At 42.6% G+C, this 22,654-nt stretch overlaps 1 protein-coding gene across 1 annotated transcript in view; it reads left to right on the top strand.

Annotated features, from left to right (window-relative positions):
• ndst1b (N-deacetylase/N-sulfotransferase (heparan glucosaminyl) 1b) overlaps positions 1-22,654 on the top strand; it is a 70,748-nt gene that overhangs the window by 41,328 nt on the left and 6,766 nt on the right. The window contains exons 2-6 of the mRNA XM_007548306.2: positions 10,050-11,105; positions 14,998-15,480; positions 16,200-16,287; positions 16,639-16,793; positions 21,319-21,504. Coding sequence (XP_007548368.1) covers positions 10,560-11,105; positions 14,998-15,480; positions 16,200-16,287; positions 16,639-16,793; positions 21,319-21,504 — 1,458 coding nt within the window. The 5' untranslated portion in view covers positions 10,050-10,559. The remainder of the gene's footprint in view (positions 1-10,049; positions 11,106-14,997; positions 15,481-16,199; positions 16,288-16,638; positions 16,794-21,318; positions 21,505-22,654) is intronic.

The following is a 22,654-nucleotide window of genomic DNA, read 5'->3' as shown; positions in this document are numbered from 1 at the left end:
CTTTTTTTTTTTTACCAAGACTGACAAAAATGATAAATGACTAGCCCCTTCGTCCTGCTGCCACCACCTCCCTCTGCCTGATGCCGGCTGTCCGAGTCACTACAAACCTATTCGAGCCCCTTAGAAATCCAGTTGAGTGAGCAGCATTTTCTTTTCTCTCAGAGAAGAGTCTGAGGGGCCGCCCTGTAATCTCAACACAAACATGTCGCTGCCGTAATCTCATCCCTGCAGGACATCCATATTCATGATGTCTAACACTTTAAAGAAAAAAAGACAAATGAAGGAAAATATAATGTATTTCACTGTAGGGGTCACTCATTCTGTGGCTGCTGCCTAATGGTGCGCAGTGTCACTCAAAGATGAAGTCGTGCACCGTTCCCAAAGCGAGGTCAATTATTTCCGTCCATTTGGCTGAATCGGTTCGTTCTTTTGTCGCGCCGTCATTATCTGCATGATTTGTCCACTGTGTAATCAAATGAATTAAACTGTTGTTAATTTAGACATCACCCTGCATAAAACAATGGTGTGACTGTACATCTTCCAATGATTTTTACTGCACACATCCAGTGTCCCCATGCCTGTAAATGGGCCACCGAGGGCCTATAAATAGAGAGACTGTTGCTGCTAGCAGACAACATGAGAATACGCAAATGTTAAATACAGCCATCGGCCATTTTCTGACGTCGAGGTATACAAGAGTTAAGAAAAAAATGTTCTTTTAGTCATCCTGCTCTTACTGCTTTGTTCTTTTTTTTTTTTTTTTTAGTTGAAGATTGACCAAAATCAGAATAAGCAGGTCAAACCGCAAAGAAAGCCATCAGTTGGGATCGACCAAGAAACGATTGATTGCTGCAGCTCTTCTAACGCCACAGGAAACGTTGGATTAACTGGTGTTTTCCCCAGCTGTTCATTACGTAGAGTCGTGCCGTGGTCCTCCACCTGTTGCTGTGAAAGACCTCGACATGTCCCCCTCCACTAGAAGGAAGACAAATTTAACGGTTTGTCAGAATTTCTGAACCTGCCTATTATATTTCTTAAAGAGCAGAACAGCAATCTGCGACGTTTAGTGTTATTAAGCCTTTCTTATTAAAATTAGAATGAATATAAAATATTCAACAAGTAATTGATTGAAGATCAGTGACTGGCAGGCTAAATACCACAATATCATGTGTGCTTTTTTTTTTTTTTTGTCGTCTTCTGCTGGATTCAGAAATCCTACGTCTACCAGTATAAACCAGGAAGTTTTATTTTTTTTTTTGCGCTCAAAAATCCCACCATCAGCCTCCAGTATATACTTTGATGCACTTTTTTGAGTTTAGAATATTGAATAAAGTGTATGGACATATGAGTTTATGATGGGATGATCCTGTAATTTTTAAAGTATTATATATTTCTTCCAACTGTGATTGCTGCACACTGCTGGCGAGCTGGTTAAAAAAAAAAGACTCCTATACTTTTTCCTGAATAGGAATGTATAATTTTGTTGCTGAAGAAAAAAAAAAAAACACTTGAAATTATTGGTTGAGTTTTGAAACATTCTTGCAATGCTTTCAAAATGCTTAATGCTTAAAATTACATTTAAGCATTAGGTTTTTAGCAAACAGAGATTATGTTTCTTTTTTATGTTTTGAACAAAAGTAATTGGATTCAACTGTATATTTTTGTTTTAGATTTGTGTCCCTATACCACACAGACTATAGTGGACAAAACATACAAAACTTTTAAGATGCTAGGATTTAGAAAACTCAAACATGTTTCATCACATCAGTTGTACGGTTTAAAATCATTTTAATGAGAAGCCAGAAGAAGAGCCAGAGTGGCTAGTGTTTTTGTCCTTTACTCAAGGTTATCGTACTGTGAGAATCTCACACTGACCGTTAAACATGTTTCTGCATGTGGAACGGGGCGTTGATGAAGTTGCTGCTCTGCTCTCCAGTCTTTCTCCCTCCCATGTTCTCCCATGGCTCCTAATACTCATCCGTGCTGCTTTTCCCACTCCGAAATAATCCGTTCTCCACTTCCCAATGCCCTCTGATCCTTCTGTTCGGATACCACCTGCTTGAGATTTAAAGAAGACGGCAGGTTAGGGAGCCTATTCGGGATTAAAATAGCTCAGCAGCGCCATGTATATTTTATGTCCTGCCCTCCCTGTTTTTATTCATCTTGGCCCTAATCAGCCTCACATGATATGAATGTGTAGTCAAACCATTTCGCCTGAGCCCGCTCCAGCTATCTTTCCTGAGGACGATATCTACGTTGATGGATTGTGGCATGAACCCTTTAATGAAAGTCTAAAGCTAGGATCTTGCTCTGCCCTTTGCAGAAATTGCAGAACAGTTGCAGTGCAAAGAAATGTCTCTAATTGCCATTGGACGCAGTTCTGCTGTCTTCCCATTCTCTTCATTATTGCTATTAGGAGAAGATTGCTCTCCCTTGTCTGTGTTTGAAGATGATTCTTTCACTCTTTGTCCCATTATTGTGTCAAAGAATAACATTGCAATCATTTCAATTACGACAGTGCTGGGATCGCGCTCTTCAAGTAGGGCCTTGAGATGTAATTGGAGGGGCTTTGGCGAATAGAAAGGCATTTCCACCCCTCCCCTCCTCCTCCTCCTCCTGTGAAATTGACTCAGTCCTGGGGACAGTAAATTGAGTTGCTGAAAAATGATGTGATAATTCTGCCACATGGCTCAGTTGGGCAAATTGTCTGAAAGTCACTTTCTCGAGAATTAGAAGGCAAAACAACATTTCCCTCCCGAGTCTCCTGTCCTTCACGCAGCAGCATGAAATGAATTGATGAGACAGAGAGAGAGGGAAGTGTCGCTGTAAATGTTTGCAGCTGAAATGAAGCCGCCTGCTTGTGCATTCAGATCGGGTGGGAGGCAGAAGCCAGAGTGAAGACGCGGTGCCTCTTTTCCTCGCTATTTCACAGCCTAAGCCTTTAATCACGGCAACCACAATGGGTGCATAAAATGGAATTCAAATTTCAGATTGATTGATTTTATATTGGCGATTGCCAAGGCTGGCTTAAGAGGGGAGGAAAAGAAGAAAAAAGGGAACACGACGGTGGCTTTTAAATGTACCCTCTTTAAGAAGACTAACTCTTGCTCCCTTCACGCGCTTGTTTGTCGTCTTAGATGCGCTTCAAAAGAAAAAAAATGAAAATTTGTGCTTTTTGAAGTTTAATCTCCCACAAGACAGGGTAAGAGTCTGAATGCAAATGAAAAATGTACTTCGGCTTTGCTTTTTTTTTTTTGCTTTTGATGGGAGCTCAGCGGTTTTAGGAGTTGCGGACTGTCGGCATCACAAAAATATAAGTTTGTCGTCTCACGTCTTATGAATGAGGAGAGTGCAGAAACAGAATTTAAAACAATCGAGGGAATTAAAAAAACTTGTTTTCAGGAACAGGCTGGTAGGAGATTGTGAGGAGTAAAAAACTTATTTTAACTTCATAGTATTCAAATAAATTAAAAAAAGGAAGATGTTCACTAATATTTAATTACTTTTTTTCACAGAAACAATACAGTTTCTTTTTTTGCTGTTGTTGTTGTTGTTGTTGTTAGTAGCAATAAACCTGTTACTGCTAGGGGAAAAAAATTTTTTTTTCTTCTTTCTTAATGAGAAAACATTCAGTAGGTACAGATAGCTGATTGACGAATCAATACAAGAGATGAGGAAAAGGGACGCGCTATGTCCTGACTGACTGGAGAAAACCATGCTCTGCCTCTGTTATTGCGTTAAAATACAGTTTACACATCAGAACTGGTGTGTAAACAAACTTAAAATGTTTGTATTTTCGATCTTTATAAATGAAACTATGGCTTCTCGGGACTTTGAAAACCAGCACCAGCCCATGCCTAGTTTTGTTCAATCTGCGCCCTTCAAGTCATCTTCCACACTAGCAGCAGAGCTAGCATAAGAACGTTTAGCACCGTTTGCAGTGTCGACATTAACAGGATTACAGATTAGGGATTACATCTGCATCTTTCTTTTCCATTTAACCTTGTCCTTTGCCCTGCTGAAACATTTCAATTGTCAAACCAAACTCATTACCATCTTTTTTTTTTTTTTTTTTTAAAGCCCTAAGCGTTTGAACGAATTCTCAGGCATAAACAAAAACAAGCAGACCTTCAACTAATGAGTCTCCCAGGTCTGTCTCTTTTGCAGTCAAGCCACTTTGGTACATCCACATCAATACACAGAGACAGAAAAGTGATAACGGCACCAGCAGCCTTTTGATGAGTGTCCTATGGATTACTGCCCCCTTTCTGTGCCGTTTCCATCCGTCTGATCACGACGCATCTCCAGAGTTTCCATGGAGAACGTGTGGTTGCCAAGGCCTGTGGCGGCTGATCACAGAGGGTCATCGTTTATTTCTGTCAGTCAGCAGCAAGGGGAACAGATTGGCAAGGAGAGATGACAGAAAGGAGGGGCCGGGAGAGGGGCGAGGGCGCTGGCGGATCCTGAGGGGGCAGTGAGGGTCCGGCTCTCCTTTAGAAGTTTATTTGTCCAGGGGATCACCAGCATGTAGTCCGATGGTGTTAATGTACTGACTCTCCTCGCAAATCCCCCGTGCCACTTAGTCTTATTCACACTTTAAACAAAGTGCAGCAGCGGTGCAGAGGTGGGAGGGAGGTGAAGTAGGGAGCAGGACGCGCGAGGAGGCTACATATGGCCAACTGCTGCGTTGTTTATTCCAAGAGTTGTTACAGCTGAGGAGCAGCCTCAGTCTCCCGGCTCCTCTTCATCTCTCATTAATCTAACAGTATGGTTCTGGCCCGCTGCCTGTGCTGTTGAGCGAGCAGGCTTGGAGTGACCACCCACTCCGAAGAAAAGCATTATTCCGTCTTCTTGTCCGTCACCTGCTATTGTTTATTCTCTCCGCGTTTCTCAGCTGCCATAAAATAATGAGGGGAACATTTGAATTTTTCAGATTGATGGTCGCCCTCGGGGGTCATTCTTCTTCTTTATTTCCTCCCCTAAATTAGATTTTCCGTCTTTTTGCTCACTGTTTTTCATTCCCTGTCCTGTACTGTTTTCCTTCTTTTCATCTTGTGGTTCTTTTCCTCCCTCTCTCTCTCTCCCTGTCTCTCTCTCTCTGTCTCCGTCTCTCTCTCTCTCCCTCCTGCCGCCCCTCCTGCCAGACTTCTAGTCCACGTGTGCAATTACGTAGCTCACATTCAGTCAGGGCTCTTTCCATCACAGAGAATGAAAAGGTTTGTTAACACACGCGTTCCTCTTCCTCTCCTTCTTTATGCATGAGTTAAGACTGAGTTTCTTTGGCAGTCTGAAACACTCTGTTGTGTTGAAACCTTTTGGCTGGTTCTTACCTCCCCAATATGTCTGCCGGCTATACCTCTCATTGGCTTCTGAGAAAAAAAAAAAAAAAGAAAACATGAAATATTCATGCTCCCCTTTTCTCCTCTCTCTCCGTTCGTGAATCAATTATTTTGTAGAAAGGGGATCTCAGACTTTCACGTGGCTTTTCCGAAGGTACCTGCGGAGGGTAAAGTGGAAGACGCATTAGGTGAGATGGGCATGCAGACATTTGAGATCCATTAGCCATTATTTTGTGCAGTTGATCCAATATTCTCATCATGTCCTAAAGTATTCTGCTCTCTATTTAGCCTTCCTAATATCACTGCCTCGCTCTCTGGGCCTTGAGGTTTCCATTAATTTATCCCCGCGGCTCTCACCCTCCCGTCTCGTGCCATCGCCCTCCATCTCTCACACCGTCTTCGTCCTTTTCTTTCAGCTGCACATCACTTTCTGAAGGTCAGCATCGGGAGGCAGTCATGTCTGCTGAGAACTGGGCAAAGAAGCGAGGCATCGGCTCTCGCCGTGTGTTTTGTCACCATTAAGCCTGCTCCCAAGTCATGTCAGCAGGGTCATTAGAGTCGCAGTGGAGCTTATTGGGTCCCTGCGGACGTCGGCCAAAGATAGCACATCTTGGGCCTGATTACTCATTAACAAAATATAAATAAATTAGAGCCTTTTTTTTCCTAATCAGCCGAAACAGGAAATGAAGAAACTACTTAAAAAAAACAAAAAACAAAAAAAAAAACAAAAAGAAAAGAAAAAAAAAGATGTGTTTTACATTTTATTAAATAGTTAGACATGGTATGTTTTTAAATGTCTTTGTGGACAAATAATTGATTTTTAAAGAAAGAGTTTCAGGTTACTGTAGCTTATCCTCTCTCATAGACATTGATCTCCAGCTTGTTGCAAAAAGCAATATGACCCTCACTTCCAAACTATAAATTTGTAAAACGGACACAAAACTACTAATTGATATGCAAACATCAGATGTCAGAGTAAAGGTTTCTGAACTGTCCTCATAATGCATAATATTAAATATGATTTTTTTTTTTTGTTTTTTTTTTTTATTGGGCACTTTAAAAGGGTTTTTTTTTTATTTTTTTTTTTTTTTCTTTTTAGGTTAGGTTATTTTTTTTTTTTTGGCCCTTTTTCGGCACCAGGGCATTTCAAGTTGTTTTCCTTGGTTTAAAGGGAATTCCAACCAAATTACCAACCCAAGGGAAGGGGGAAAAAATATTACTTTGCTGAAAGATGGCGATGGTCTTTAACAAGTTGAGGGCGGATTGTCGGTATCAGACAATGACGAGGTTTCAAATAGTTATGATTTCGAAATGTGTAATATCTTTTATCATATATTTTCTACAGTTTAAAGTCCTTAAACTGTAATACCAGTGGAAGTGACCAGAGTTTTCCCTCTAAGGAGCATGAAGCAGGACTGCTTTCCGTGGTAGTTGTTGAGCACTGCTGTTCAGCAGGCTGAAAGGAGGTTGGTGCGTTTCCTATGTACTCAAAAGAACACAAGGAAATGCGGGTTGCACCTCCCTTTCTTCCAAAACTTAATTATTATGACTTGCAACCTAAAAGAGTTCCATTCATCTGTAACATTATGACAAAAGTAGATTTTAAAGTTACACTTGCAAAGCTGTGAGTTCTCAGTCTGTTCAGTAGCTGACTACAGGCTAGCGAAGTAATCAGAACAACTAAATTACTAAAGCCATCTGTTGTCGCTCTATAAAATGCAAAAAGCTTCAAAACATATGTGTGGAAATGCACCAAACAGGATTTTGTGGCTAGTTCGTAAAGCTATGAGCTCCTGACATCAATTACTTCTTGAAAACTACGATTCAAGAAGACTAATCTTCCTCTATATATTCCGGAAAATGCAGCTCCTGATGTTGACTGTGATTTTCCCATAAATGGGTGCCAACATTTCCAAAGCCAACATGTTCCATGACAGACAGATTTAGAGCATCAGATGATGAAATAGAGCCGCATTGCTTTACTCTTTTCTGTTATCTACTGAAATCCTGGATCTCTCACAACATGATTAGTCCACAGACATGCGTAGATGTGTTGAACATATGGCTCGCTTTAAAATTCTACATTTATTCTACAGCTTTACTTTAGACCATTGCTAAAAGTGGTTCGTCTAGTAGCAGTCTTTTTCTCTCTGTAAAAGTGAACCACACCAAAGAGTGTGTTATTGTCATACCACCTTGATATAGTTACTTGAGTATGTTATATGTTTTCTCTTTTAAAATCTTCATGCAAATACAGTGAAACTGGTATTTTTTTTTTATTATTTTATTATTTATTTATTGATTTATTTTTACCTAACGTTAAATCCAAAAGCAACCCGTGCTTTTTCTTTTGCTGCTCTCTCTCATTTTTACAGCTGTATGAGTTTTGGTTTCCTATAAGTAGATTCAAGCCCTCTCGCCGGAGAGGTCTGAAGAAAACCCCTCCTCGGCTTGTGTGTCGTGTGAAGTCGTCACTCTCGCGTGGCCGTCTGCTTCGCTGTTTCCAGCAGGAGTCGCTTCCTGCGGCTAAACATACTTTGATATGCTGTGGCACGAACCTCGGCTCCCTTAGAAATGAACAAACAAGGCACCCCGGGAGATCTCGAGGCGACCGGAGCTGTTGGGGTTTTTTTGTCTGTTGCGCCACGATACGTCCTCTGAACACCCACCTATTTTTTTTTTCTTTTCACGGTCTCTCTCTTTACATTAGTCTCTGTATCTCTGTGAAGAGGAAAGTTGGACCCCAGTCAGAGAAGCAGAAGTGTGATTCCTGCCTTTCCACTCGCAGCGAGATTTAGCGCGTCTTGTTAATCTTAGCTGGAAGCACGGAGGCCGTAGAGAAATGCCAGAACGAGTCTCGGCTGCATCAGACGTATACAACCGTTTTCTCTCCTCACGTCCTGCTGCGTCTGTTTTGAATGATTATTTTGGTAATCAAAATGGATTATCCTTAAGGAGTTATGTTGTGCTGAGCAAACTTATATGCTTCATGTTATTCACCTTTAATTAAACCAGGACGCCATTATCGCATCCTTTTCATGTCCGTTTGTGTCGGTCGAGATGAGTTTTGGTGGTCAGCGTTTATTGCCTCGGAGTTGAGAAGGATGCGACTCTAATGCGGTGTCGAGGGCTTTATAAAGAGGAGGCGTAGCACCACAATAGCTCTCCAACTTAATGGTCAGAGGATTTTCTATGCAAAGGTAATGATGCTCCGTCGCGTTTCTCCCACCAGCACTCTAAATGGACAAAAGATGTTTTTCTAAGTGCCGAGCTTTACACTGTTCTCACGCCGCATCCTGGGTATTTCACACTTGGCTTGATAGAGATAGTCTAAAAGGCTGAGGTATTATGCTCGGTCTGCAGAGAGTATGGAAATGTATATCGAGTGCGCTGGAGGATTTTTGCTACAAAGGAGAGGGTCTGATTGTTGCCAGGTTTGTCTGTCACTGTTCTCCACGCCTCTGCGCTCCGATTGCTGCCCCTCCTTCGGCTTTTTTTTTTTTTTTTTTTTTATTCTTTTTTTTTTTTTGTGGTGCTGGTTCTGTGTGGGGGGTTTTTAGGGCCTGATGGCTTCACTCATGTGCTGTCGCACGTTTTCACTGGATTGAACTGTGAACAAGCTCGTGCTGCATCTTTCTTTCTCTCATTCCTCCTATGAATTGTGTTGTGTCTGTAAGACCTGGAATCTTTGCTTTATTTGTGTTTTATTTGCAGACACAGAGGCTGCAGCGCCTTGCAGGATTCTGTAGTAAAAGTGTAGGAGCTGCAGAGAACCACAGCTCAGGTGGAAATATCTGGTATCTAGTAATGGTGAACTCCTCAAATCTGTCCTTTGTGGAGGAGTGGCTAGAAGAAAAAAAGTCATGTTATTAATTGGTCACACACAATCTCCCATTGAAACATGGTGGTGGCAGCAACATGGTGATACTTTTCTCAACTTGTGCACATCCTTCTTCTGCAACTTTTCTTCCTTTTATCTTCCCCTGTGTTTACTTCCTTTCTTTCTTTTGTCCCACATTCTCTATCTCGTCTCTAATTCCTGCATTTGTTCTTTTTCTCCGTCTTTAGCTTCATTTTTACTTTCCGTCCTTTTTTGTGTCTTCCTTCGTTCACATTCTCCTTTGTCCTTTAGGTCTTGTCCTTCCCTTTCCCCCTGCCTTCAATCCTCACTAGTGTCCATTCTTCTTTTCTTCTTTTCGTTTTGTCCTACATTATGTCCCTCCACCCATTCATCCCTGTGTCCTTCCTTCTTGTTTTTTCTTTTTTTCTTTGCTTTCTTCATTCTTTCCTCATAACATTATTTCATCTGGTCTGTTTTATTTTTGTTTGTTTTTTTGCAGGTTTCATAAACTACTTTTATAATATAAAAGTTCAGTTAAATTGACTGAAAAGGGATCAGATTTCTTTTAAAAAAATGTGTAGGAACTGTGATTGAAGTACATTGGTTGTTGTCGTGACGAGACAAAAAGAGAGAAGCTGTAAGGGTGTAAAATACTTTAGGTATGCGTGCGTGTAGGGTGAATCTGGCAGCTGTTTCTTTGAGTGGGATTACTTCGGAGTGAACTTTCTGATAATACACGCGCATCTCCCACACGCCGTCGAACCCACATGGCAGCCGAACGCAGCCTGCTGTTTGTCCTATAGGAGCTGCTATCGTGCTGCTGGATTTCAACTGAACTTTTTTCTCTTTTTCTTTTGTCTTTTTCCTAGGAGTGGAGTGTGTACCCTGAGGGAGCGATGCTGCTCTGATGACCTGCTCGGCCTCGGCTTCCTCTAGAGATTATTCTGCAGTCAGAAGAGTGGGGCAAATTGTCGACAGGATATGGTTGGAGGATTCGCGTGATGGATAGGTGATGAAGTCCTCCACCGCCCGTCTCTGCCGGTGACTCGCCCTCTCCTGCAGCTCGCGCTCCGGCACGAGTGTGTACCGGCGGCCCACGAACCCTCCACTTCTTTGCCATGGTGACATAAGCGGCACTGCAACATGAGGGAGCGCCAACGTGACCATCTTGTTTCCTTTCCCAGTAGCTGTTGTTGCTGCTACCTCCATGCTTAGCTCTGTAACAATTCGGACTCTGCTGTGAGAAACTTCTGCCCGTCTCTTTGTTTCTTTTTTTTTGTTTTTTTGTTTTGTTTTTGGTTTTCTCTGCCTGCGCTGAGAGGAACTGTCCCCTCGGCGTGTTGCTGGGCCGGTGGGGCGGAGCAGTGCGGCGAGAGACGATGCTGGGATGCGTGACACGCCTCCGTCGGCTGGTCCGCCTCCTTCCCCTGCAGACCTCCCTGCTCATCCTCTTCCTGTTCTGCACCGTCAGCGTCTTCATCTTCTCCTACTTCCTCTATGGCGTCAAGCGAGAGCCGGAGCCTTCGGCGGTGGGCTTGTCCGGCCCCGACGGAGCCTCCGCGGACTCGGACTACCCGAGGGTGGTCCCGTCCCGGCTGCTGCCCGTGCGGAGCGTCCCGGGGGCGTCCGGGGTGGACCTCGGAGGGACCAGGACAGATCCTGTGGTTCTGGTGTTTGTGGAAAGCCAATATTCTCAACTGGGGCAGGAGATCGTGGCCATCCTGGAGTCCGGCCGGTTCAAGTACCGGACTGAGATCTCTCCCGGGAAGGGGGACATGCCCACCCTGACGGACAAGGAGAGGGGGCGTTTCACGCTGGTGATTTACGAAAACATTCTCAAGTATGTGAACTTGGACGCTTGGAACCGAGAGCTGCTGGATAAATACTGCGTGGAGTACGGAGTGGGCATCATCGGCTTCTTCAAGGTTAGGACAACAGCACACTCCCTGTGCCTCTCTCACCTCCCTCCCCCCCGCTCCCTCACACCTTCTGCCCTGTCCATCTGGCTCCCACCATCTCCAAGGAGATGGGATTTACAGAGTTGGAAAGACCTGCCTTGTTCAATATCACTCAGCTGCTTTGCTCTATCCTGCGTTTCTCTTCTGGTTTCTTTATATCCGTTTCTTTCTCTTTTTCTGCAATCTGGCCTCCTTTGCTCCTCTCCAGCAGTCTGTTAATTCTTGTTTTCTACACTTTGTCTTTGTAGTGTCTCTTGCCTTTCTCTCCTCTATTTATGTCTCGGTCTATAACTCTTATTCCCGCGTTCTTGCTCTCTGAGTTATCCCCAGAGGCCTCTGTTTGCCTGAGGCCATCTTTCAGGTCTTATGGTTTTAATCACCCTTTCTGAGCCATGGAGAGAATATAGAAGCGCGGAGGCATGGATGGAGATGTTTGGGGGGCGGCAGATGAAAGTTAGCCTGGTGGGATTTTACTGCCTGTTGAGAAAGAACAAGGATGTGCATCTTAATGGATCTGTCACATAAAAGATGTGCTTTCTGAATTGTTTGCACAGAAACATTTCCTGTCACATTTATAAAACATGAGTCTATATATATATATATTTTTTTTTTACAGATCTAGACTGCAAAACCTCTGGATCACCATGTAATATATAGAGGCCGATTGGTAGCAACATCTTTAAAGATTATTTAGACAATTTAACCCACAATTGACAGAAATGCCAACTATACCCGTTAGATTGCATATGGCGGAGTGCAAATGTTTAAAACAAGCCCTCTTTTCTTCACGCTTTCTTCTAGCCGCCAGACTTTCTTCTAATCTTTTGAAGTTGTTTTGATCAATATTTCTCCAGGCTTTCTGAAAGTCTGTCTTTTCTCTCATTTCTACTTTTTTTTTTATTTTAGACACTTCCCTCTGACCTATGAGTCATTCATGCATAAAAAGCCTTCTAAACTGAAAAGGGTGTCATCAGCACCGAACAGACAACTTGACAACCAGCAGTCTACCGCGCAGACACAAACCGGTCTCAATACTTTGGATTAATCCGTGAAAAGTACCACAGACTTCACAGTTTGGCAGACAAAGATGTGTGGAGCTCCTTCTCCGGTTTTTGATCTGAATTCTTGTATTTTAGTGGAATATCTTACGTGATAGACCGACACAAAGCAGTGGGTGATTGTGAAGTAGAAGGGAAATAACACTGTTTTCAAAAGTTTGACAGCTTTGACCGTTCTTGGCCAAAGCTTGGTGAGATTAGATGCAGAGCGTCCGTAAACATCTATCAATAAGAAGACCAGTGTTGAAAATAGTTTCCTCTAGTCTTTCCGCTGCCATAGTTCTTCATGTCGGGAGCAGAGGTGATGTCAAGCTGCATGGGAAGGAGAGAGAAGTTGTTGTCAAATCGGGTTTCACAAATATTAAAAGCTTATATAATTAGAAACATCGTAAAGCTCAACTCTCAAATTTTATTCAGTTTTTTTTTATATTATTCCCATTATTCCCCGTCATTGGATTTCTCTGGTCTGTTCCACCTGGAGGTTGTACATCTTTAATTCTGTGACTTAACAAAACACTGCAAACATTTTCAAATCCAATTTCATAGAAAGGTTGAGAGCCGACCGAGCCGGCAATCGTCGGAGGCTGATTTCTCTGTGCATCTCTAGATATAACGTTTCAGAAATGCCGAGCTGAAAACGGGGCTTACAATAGATGGTCATCTGAAACACTGGGTCCTGTTTCAGATCTCTGCTGGGTTGTTTTCCTGTTTATTAAACACAGGGCTACCTGAGATCCATTCAAACATTTGTTCTGATACCAATCTGAAACCTATTAGATTAGACACCGAATCCCCTTCGAATGCTAAATTAAAGGTACTAAAATTTGAATGTTTATTATTACTATTCTTAAAGCGTTTAAAAGTTTTGCACAGGGTTATTTTTGCATCCCCTCTCAGATCAGGTTCCCCTCTGCCTGCTCACAGTTATGCTGAACATAAAGCTGTTGTTAAGTTTTGGCTGTCATTTATCTCTCGTAGGAATCCGATATGCTTCAGGAGCCTCCTGTTGAGGCGCAGGCATCGTCTCTGTTCAAGGTGTCAAACTCGAGCTGTAAAACTAAGCGAAGGCTCATTGCCTTTTGTTGCTTTAATTTGGTTGTGCAAAACTCCTCTACTCTTTTCATTGTTTCAAAATCATTTGTGAAAGTTGTTACTTTCCAACCGTTTCAATCTGCAAATAGATATGAATTTAACAGGTGCTGTTTGAAAGAGAATCGGTTTTGTTCAGATTAAGACGGTGATTTCAGCACTGATTTTCAGATTTAGTGTCACTTCAACCTATGAGGGTCTAATCTACACATCTTGGTAGATAAACAACAGTAACTTCCAGCTTCATCCTACAACAACCACATAGGGTGCGGAGGTTCTGGCTGTGCCTTGCTGACAGTTATAATACTTAAATCTTTACACATTCAGTCACTTTACAACTGAATGCAAAGCAGTGTGATTGTGAAAAAGCAATTTGGACAGCTTTTTAGTCAAATAGCTGAAGCTTAGTAATATTGTTTGTTTGTTACAATCGACTTTCTAGTCCTTCTAGAAATCCTCAAATGGATTTACATCTGGACTCTTAAAGATGAATTTGTTTAAAGCTAAACATGTTCGGGTTGTGCGTTTTGTTGTTGTCCTGCTGGAAGACGAACCTTCATCCCGGTTCTGCAGCCCCAAGCAGAGATCATCCAGCATTGCCTGATAGTTGGCTCCATCCATCTTCCCATTAACTCTGAGCAGCCTCTCTGTCTCTGTCGCCACCACCGTGTTTCATCATGACGATGGTGTGTTCAGGGTTGGTTTCCATCGCCTTCATGGCTTCTTCTCTGATTGTTGCTCTTCTTGCCCGTCCTGTCAACAAAAGCCCCAGAAACCTCCACAGAGCAGCTGTATTCATATCGTACTGAGGTTAAATCACACACTTGAACTCGGTTTATTGGGTGACTTTCTGAAAGGTTTCACTGGATTTTATTCAGAATAATCAGAGCGAAGGAGGATGAAAACAAACACATCATTCAGTGTGTTTGCATATAAACCCTGTCGCGATGGCACATTTTGCTGTTTGCTAAATTGTTCCAGGAATGATTGTGATGAATAATAACAACATTGTTGTTTTGAGACTATTTCCAAGTAATATATTGACAAATGCATAATGTTGCGAGTTTGCCCTCTCAAAGACAAATAAGCTTTTAATTTAGTGAAGAACGCTGGAAAGAGAAGATATTTACAATATCCAAATGAATGCACAACTGAAAACAACAGATTAAAGAGAAATAAAAACACTAAATAAAGTGGATTGCGACGTCGGCAATCGCGGTAGCTCTTCAAAAGACATTAACCATCAGAACAGAGACGCTCGAGCTCGTTTTAATTTATCATGATGCAAAGACTTGATCTCAAGTCTTTGAAAAACATTCATCATTTTCCTTACGTACGACTTTGTTTTGAGTTGTCAAATGAAATCCGAATAAAATTTATTTTTTAGTTATGTGATGAAATATTGACACAACGAAGGGCTGAGAGTCTTTACATGACGCACTGCAAGTCGCACAAAAAGAGCGAATGTAAAGAAAAGACAACAGTCAGAGAATGATTTGTTTGTTGTCACCGATGCGTCAATCTGAGAGCAGCTTTTTCACTGTAGCACAGCAGATTGAGCGTTAGCAGGTTGGAACCGCTTAATGCCTTCGCCGTTGAGTCGGCCTGACACGCCTTGCTTCACACACGAGACCAAAGAAAATAGGGAGTTATTTGCAATATGTATGATTAATTGTTGTCATTTCTGTCTTGCCTCTCTCTGCGTCGATCAGGCCAACGAAAACAGCCTGCTGAGCGCGCAACTCAAAGGCTTCCCCCTCTTTCTGCACTCCAACTTGGGGTTGAAGGACTGTATGGTCAACCCCAAGTCGCCGCTCCTCCTAATCACCCGGGCGGGCCAGACGCTGCCCGGTCCCCTGCCGGGGGACGACTGGACCGTGTTCCAGTCCAACCACTCCACCTACGAGCCCGTGCTGATGGCGAAGACCCAGTCGGCCGAGAGCGTGGCGTCGCTGGGGCAGAACGCGGCCATGCTGCCCTCGGTGGTGCAGGACCTGGGGCTTCACGACGGCATCCAGAGGGTCCTGTTTGGCAATAATTTGAACTTTTGGCTGCACAAGCTGGTGTTTGTGGACGCCGTGGCTTTCCTCACCGGGAAGAGGCTCTCGCTGTCCCTGGAGCGCTACATCCTGGTGGATATAGATGACATCTTTGTGGGCAAGGAAGGCACCCGCATGAAGGTGCCTGATGTGAAGGTGAGTCGCAAAACAAGCCTCGCTTATCTCCTCATCTGGCTGTGTTTTCAACAGCGCTTTGCTATGATTCAAAAATAAAATGGCCTCACACAAAGCATGTCCTATCCTCTGCCAGTCACACAGAAACCCCTTCTTCTCTCTCCTCTTTTCGTTTCTGAATGGATCCATCCCAGCAGGCTGCTCAAAGCTGACAGGCCCCGCCGCTCGCTCTGTCACAAAAACCTCTGCGACGATGAATATTTCAGGGGCTCGGAGGCATACAAAGAATGTCGAAAAGCTTCTTGCTTTCGTCCCCTCAGAGCAGAAAAGCCTCCCCTCGCATGCAGAGACGGAGGGTGGAAGGGGGGGAAAAAAAAAAAGTTACGGTGGAGGCTTCAAGGCCTCCGCAGCGGCGAGGTTTTAGGAACGAATCCCACTCCCTGACAAGATTGAGAAGTTTGAAAGCGGGTTGTGGCAGAGGGGGGAGTCGTGTTGCGTGCGGGGAGCCTCATCCAGCATTTAGATCAAATGAAACAAACACCCGAATCAGAGGGAAGCGAAATATCAAACGGAATGGGGGAGCGGCGAGGCGGCAGCTGGGAGTGGATGTTGGATGTTTACCGAGAGAAAATCGCAGAATTAAAGATATATGTGGGCACGCGTTGCTCATTAACGTACTCACGCGCCAGTTTGAGCTCATCATCTGTTGACTCATTCTTCTTCCCCTCCCACCGTTTCAGGCCCTGCTGGAGACGCAGAGGGAGCTGCGCACCCATGTGCCCAACTTCACCTTCAATCTGGGCTTCTCAGGGAAATTCTTTCACGCTGGTAAGAGATGCTAGTTAACGCACGCAGAGCCCGAAAGCATCCCAAACCGAAACACTTTTTAAGCCTTTTTCTGCTGTTGCTCTTTGCCGTCCTTTAACCTTTGATTTCTTTCCTCCTCGCTGTTGCTAATCCTTCACTCTGATACGTGAACGTCTCTTCCTTTTGCTTCGCTGACTTTCATTTCCTCCCTTTTTCCATCGCTGCTCCCACTTTACCTTTGTCTCAACTCGTCTTGCTTTATTTTTATCTCTTCAATTTCCTCCTAAATCCGCCTTTTCCTGCCGACCCCTTTGGCTTGTTTCAATCTCTTGTCTTCCTCCCCCCGCGGCCCCGACTCTCTGACCCACACAGGATCGGACGAGGAGGACCTGGGAGATGACCTGCTGCTGTCCCATGTGAAGGATTTCTGGTGGTTTCCTCACATGTGGAGCCACATGCAGCCCCATTTATTCCACAACCAGTCTGTGCTGGCCGAGCAGATGTTGCTCAACAAGAAATTTGCCATGGTGAGTCATGATGGGGGGGGAGAAGGGAGGGCAAAGGTCACAGCTTTGACTGAAGGCTGTGAATCAGAGGCATCCTTGTTTATCCCTTTGTGCTGGAAGTTTCTTTGATTTTTGTTTAAATGAAAAGCGAATCTGTTCCAGTTGAGTTTTAGCTGAATTCATCACTATGAGAGGAAGTATGATTTTAATTGTAGCAGTTATGCTACTAGCTTGTCCATCAAACTAATGCTGATTGATCAGATTTATTAGTAACATTCTTGTGTGGTCTTAAAAAGTACTTACATTTATGCATCTCAGTTTCATCCCATAAAAGGTTTTCAATAATGGGTTGCAGAATCGTATTTATTTTCATTTTAAATGTGTACATTCATTCCTTCGTTTTTGCTATTTGAGAATTGCACTGAAAACTTTCATTTATTTAGTTTCAAGTAGTTTTGGCCGAGTAATGCAGCCGTTTCATGCTGCGGCAAAACTCCAGAACTAATTCAGCCTTTGAAATTGTCCCTTTTATGTTTAGGGAACTAACAATTCTGTTTTTCCTAGTGTTGCATAGTATTTGTTAATTAAATTAGTTTTTAAGTCAACATAGGTTTTTATTGGTTTTAAACCTTTTTTGTGCGTTTTAAACGTTTTTACTCGTTTTAAAGGTTTTTATTGGTTTTGCATAGTATTTGTTAATTAAATTAGTTTTTAAGTCAACATAGGTTTTTATTGGTTTTAAATTCTTGTAGATCTTGTGTTCAAATCATAGTTTGTAATTACAAAAATATCTCCAATTTAACCAAGTGAAATTTGCTCACACCCAGTCTTTTTTCCGTGTATGCTGGCTCCAAGAACCTTAATATTCTCAACAAAGAATAAGTGTGGATTATTCGCTCATTAATGGTCTGTGAATAATAGTATCTTTGGATAATTTAGCATTCAACTGGCCATAAAGATCCAACCTCACCACCAAAAGGCAAATCTTTAAACATACCAGGGAAAACATGCAAGACGCAGTTAAGAAAGTTACTAATCATTTAGACACGCAGTTGTAAAACAATTTGTTGATCAAAAATGCCACGGGTATGAATAATCTGGCCTTAGCTGCAGGTTTGCCTAAGATTAAATGGTCAAAGTCTATGTTTTTACTGTCTGAAGCAAATAAGCAACAAATGTTGGCTTCATTTTCTGAAGCTGAAACATTTCCTTTTTCAACTCGAGTTTTGCAGCGCTGCTTTTCGTAGTTAGGCACAACCTGATTAAAAACAGATGCAGAAACGAGGAGGAAAATGCTACATTTTGCGGTGGAGAACATCAGCTTCTAATATAACAAACATCTATTACTATGTACATGGTCTTTTTTTGACACCCATGGCTCCATGGTAATAAAGAAATACTACACCCTCTTTTATTTGCAGAGCTTTATGCGCTCAGATTTTTTTTCCAAGGTCTGAATGTATTCAAGTTTAACCTCATTGCTGCAAAAATACACACCAGATTCCACGCTGTCGTTATTTATTAACCTGAAATGAAGAGAAATCGGAAAAAGTGGTGTGTGAAAACTGAGCACAATGTTGCTGCTTTCATTGGACTTAAAGGGGGAAAAGTAGCTGCCCGGTGCTGCTAATCAGATGTGGATGATTTGGTTAACATCGGTAGCTTGTGGCCGTCTCTTTACAACCAGGAGGTTTGGCTGTGTGTTGCTGCAAAGCATGAACGTTTGCCCCGCATAACGTCGAAATGTACTAACCGTGACTTTAAGCCGAGTCATTGACCTTGAGAAAGGAAATCTTTTGTTGGAAAATAACTAAGACTGCACAAAGGAAAAGTATTAAACTGAAATTCAGTTTTTATCAGACACTTATTTCTTTCTCATTATAAAAAAATTTCCACCTTTATGAGCTTCTCACCTACTAAAGATTCACACTTTTTTTTTCTTTGAAGAGTCCAGCCCTAATAATAGTAATAATAATAATAATAATAATAATAATAATGGTAGATTTAACACCCGCAACTTGACGTTCCATAAAGTTTCCGAGGCAATTCCACTGCTCATATTCTCTTGCATTTTCCATATTGAGAAACACTTGTTGCCTATTGACTGGAAAATGACAGAAACACCGTTTCCAAAACAATTTCAAGTCAGTATTTCCAGTAGAAACATTATTCATAAATGAAAAACATTCAAGGTAGCTTTATGCTAATCACCGTAGGTTCGGAAGTCTTTGCAAAATCACCCAAAGGTGACGCTGTGCAATGCTCAGAAAAACTGCAACACACACAGGAGGAGCACCTCCACAGACTCAGCAGGCCTCAGTCAACGAGTTAAACGTTGCAGTTCTTCACCGGGGCGTTGGCAAAAGACCAAACCAGTTCGGCTTGTTGGCTTGAGTGTTGCCAGGAGAAAAAGTCTCTTGTATCTCAACGCAAAATGACCGCACGACTTGTGTTTATGAAGCTGCATCTGAATAAACCACACGACTTCGAGATATAAACAGGAGCATGAAAAGGCTAGAGAACTGAACACGGCTCTTCAGCAAGAAAGCATCCAGCCGTCTGTCCAGCTTGGCGGTGCCGGGTTGATGATTTGGGTTTGTTTTACAGCCACGGGAGCCGGGCACATGGTCCTTTCCTCCTTGTTCTCATCGTCACTCGCATCTTTGAGTTGAGGTCTGGAAAAAGCCAGTGGGTTCAGCGATTTAAAGTTTTCTCCCTATGCAATCAAATAACCTTTAAACAATTAAACATGCATGTATTTTCTCTGTAAGCCTCAAGTCGTCATTTTAAAGTCGTGTTTCCACACTTTATTGTCGGCTACTTTATTAAACAACTGGGGATTTATCTGATTAAAACTCAGAAATGCCGTTTCTTGTCTTGTTAATCCCCAGCAGAAAAAAGAAAGAAAGAAAGAAAGAAAATCCCAGAACAAACTTCCAAGTTCATTTGTCCTGAATTAATTCTGTCTGCGCACACAGCAGCTTCAACCTGCGATTCGCTTTACTGCTTCTCTGTGATGGCTTTCAAACATGAAAAAGGAAAGAAGGAGACGTGGGTGTGAGCGTTAAATATAAAGCCGTAGCCCCCCAAAGCCTTAAATGTCACAATATTCCTAACACTCAATGTTAAATTATATTTAGATAATTCTTAAATCTGCATAGTTTTTTTTTTTTCTTTACTGGCATTGTTTTAATTTTGGGACTCATCTGTTGTATCACTTGAAGCTCTGCGTGAGGAATACAGCATTTATGAAACTGTTGCTGGGAAGCAATGAAGCATTTATCTTTCAATGCAAACAAATTGTACACCTTGAGCTGACCTGTTGTATGTTTTAACTGTCTATTTACTCAGGCTTGACTTGAAGATAAAAGATTCGACTAACCCGCTGGTTGGCTGTTTAATGAAATATATTGGTGTCAAATTTAGCTGTAAAAGCTCTTGAGTCTCATGCTGAAAAACCCCAAAGTCTGGCGAGACTGAAATTGAACATATTAAGTAAATAGCGTAATTTTTAGTCATAAAGGTGCTGCATTTAAAGTTTTGATGCATTCCTGAAGATTTTCTTGCCCATTGCTTAGTAAAGACGACAAACTCGTTCACTTCTTCTTTAATGAGCTCCTGATTTGGTTAAAAGTAGGAATTCAAGGCAGCTGTGTTTTATGTGTTTTGCTAAAGTAGCCAGTTGACAGAAGTTTATCTCGTGTATATATATATATATATATATATATATTTTTATGTTTTAGGAATGCTGTTAAATTCCTTCATTCTTGGACGGCAACACACAAGTACAACTAGAGTGAAAAGCGGGAATGTTGTAAACACTCCACATCCCAGCTGAATCTTTTTCTTTACTCTTCTTCCAGACCGGGTCGTGTCATCTCACATCACTCACTTTCTAATGATGGTATTACCGACTCTGTGTTATGAAGGCAGCATGAAAGCGAACGAAACGCTAATACTCGGTTTTCTTGCATTACCTCTCTTTCTCACTGACGATGTCCAAATAAACGTTTTGGTTATCTTCGCTCAGACGACGTTCTCTGAATTACACGCCTCAGCGTGTTTCTCTGAACGTCTCATGCACGTTTAGGTGGCGCGTATCCAGCTGATGATTAAATGCCTGCCGTTTGCTTCAGAGAAAAATAGGAGTTTCTAATTTTAACTCGGACACAATCTGGAAAAGTCTGGAAATGGATGGAAAAAATTGTTTTTGAAAAAAAAAAAAATGTGTATCTCTACAGTTTGTTCCTCATCTATGCCTATTCTGTATTCATCCATCTGTCTGCCAGTTATCTAACCATCGATCCTCAGTCCTTCTATTTCTGTCCCTGCTGTCTATACAACCATCATTATCTGCCAATTTATCCCATGGGTTTGTCTGGGTATCTATCCATACCTCAGTCAGTTTTGTATTTAAAGCCTGCCCTCCATCGAAACATCTGCAGAGAATTCAAGTACAACTTTTGCATTATCTTTGGAAATGTAACTCTGTGCAGGAACTCTAGATGCATCATGTACTCACCTACTCATGCAATTTCTTCCTCAGGAGCACGGGATTCCCACGAATATGGGCTACGCAGTGGCCCCTCACCACTCCGGGGTCTATCCTGTACACATGCAGCTGTATGACGCCTGGAAGAAAGTTTGGGGCATCAAAGTGACCAGCACAGAGGAGTACCCTCACCTAAAACCCGCTCGCTTCCGGCGGGGATTCATCCACAGCGGCATCAGCGTAAGACCACTTTAAACGCTAGTAGCCGTCTTTGAAAAACCATTATGTTTTTGAGCAAACAAACGTCCTGTGTGGGGTTCTGCAAGAATTTGTTCTCGGGCCACTTTTATTCAACATCTATATTTTCAAGAGCACCTCCTATTATATCTACTTTTTGTTGCAATATGGTGATATTACACGCTGTTACTGTCACCTACTCAGTGTGTCCCCAATATCAACAAGTTTTAAAGCCAAATAAAAGCTGTAGTGTTTTGCTTTTCTCCGTCAGCTGTGTCTCGTTGCTCTCCTGTTTTAACCATCGTTTAATACACTAATAGGCGAATAAGAAAACATCTCAACTGGGTTGCTTTCTGTTCCAGACCTCCCCGTTCGAACTTTTTGTTCCTCGTTTTCTTGAAGCATCTCAGGTCGACTGGCAGAATCGTGTTTTCTTTTACCGAAAAGCAACAGACTTCCCCTTAATTAATAGGCAGTCCATCCATCTGTGTTGTTGGGTTTTGCCTCCTTCCACTGAGCGGGAGATGACAACGTGGTCAAAAGAACCGGCGTTGCACGAGACACCGGCAGGCAGGCCTCGGCAGCGGAATGAAGACTGACATCAGAAAGCAAGTGTCTGGGGACCAAAAGTGAAATGTCAACAGCCGACTAAAAAGATCAGGCTTAGTTGGTTTTCAAATAACTTGGTAAATAAGGTAAAAATGGATTTGAATATATTCAGCAGGTTCAGAAGAAAACGTATCCATTTCTTCCCAAGTTGACCTTCGGTGCCAATAAGCCTCAGTCCGCTCTCTTTGTTGCGCCTGTGTGCGGTCGGCCCGGGCGGTCTCAGAACTCCCTTCCCGTCCTTGAGATATGGCAGCCCGAATGGACAGCGCTCACCACGGAACCGATGATTGATATTCGGCTCCCCAGACGCCCCTCACTGTACATGCATTTCCATGAATTACCATATAGACTCGGAGCGAACGAGAGGTTTGCTTTGGCTTGATGAGCTGAATAATAACAACATTATTGTGAACAAACAATGTGTGTGGGGGTAAACCGCCCGGAGGAGCGGCGGCTCAGCGGAGAGAGCCGGCGTCGCGTTTGCGTCGGTGCTTCCAACTTATTTTTTATTTATTTATTTTTTTGTGATCCTCTCCGTGTGTGC

The sequence above is a fragment of the Poecilia formosa genome, unplaced genomic scaffold, assembly GCF_000485575.1.
Source record: "Poecilia formosa unplaced genomic scaffold, Poecilia_formosa-5.1.2 Scaffold26, whole genome shotgun sequence".
NCBI classification, from domain to species: Eukaryota; Metazoa; Chordata; class Actinopteri; order Cyprinodontiformes; family Poeciliidae; genus Poecilia; species Poecilia formosa.
Note: the sequence above shows the minus strand (reverse complement) of the source record. Positions and strands in the feature narration are given on the sequence as shown.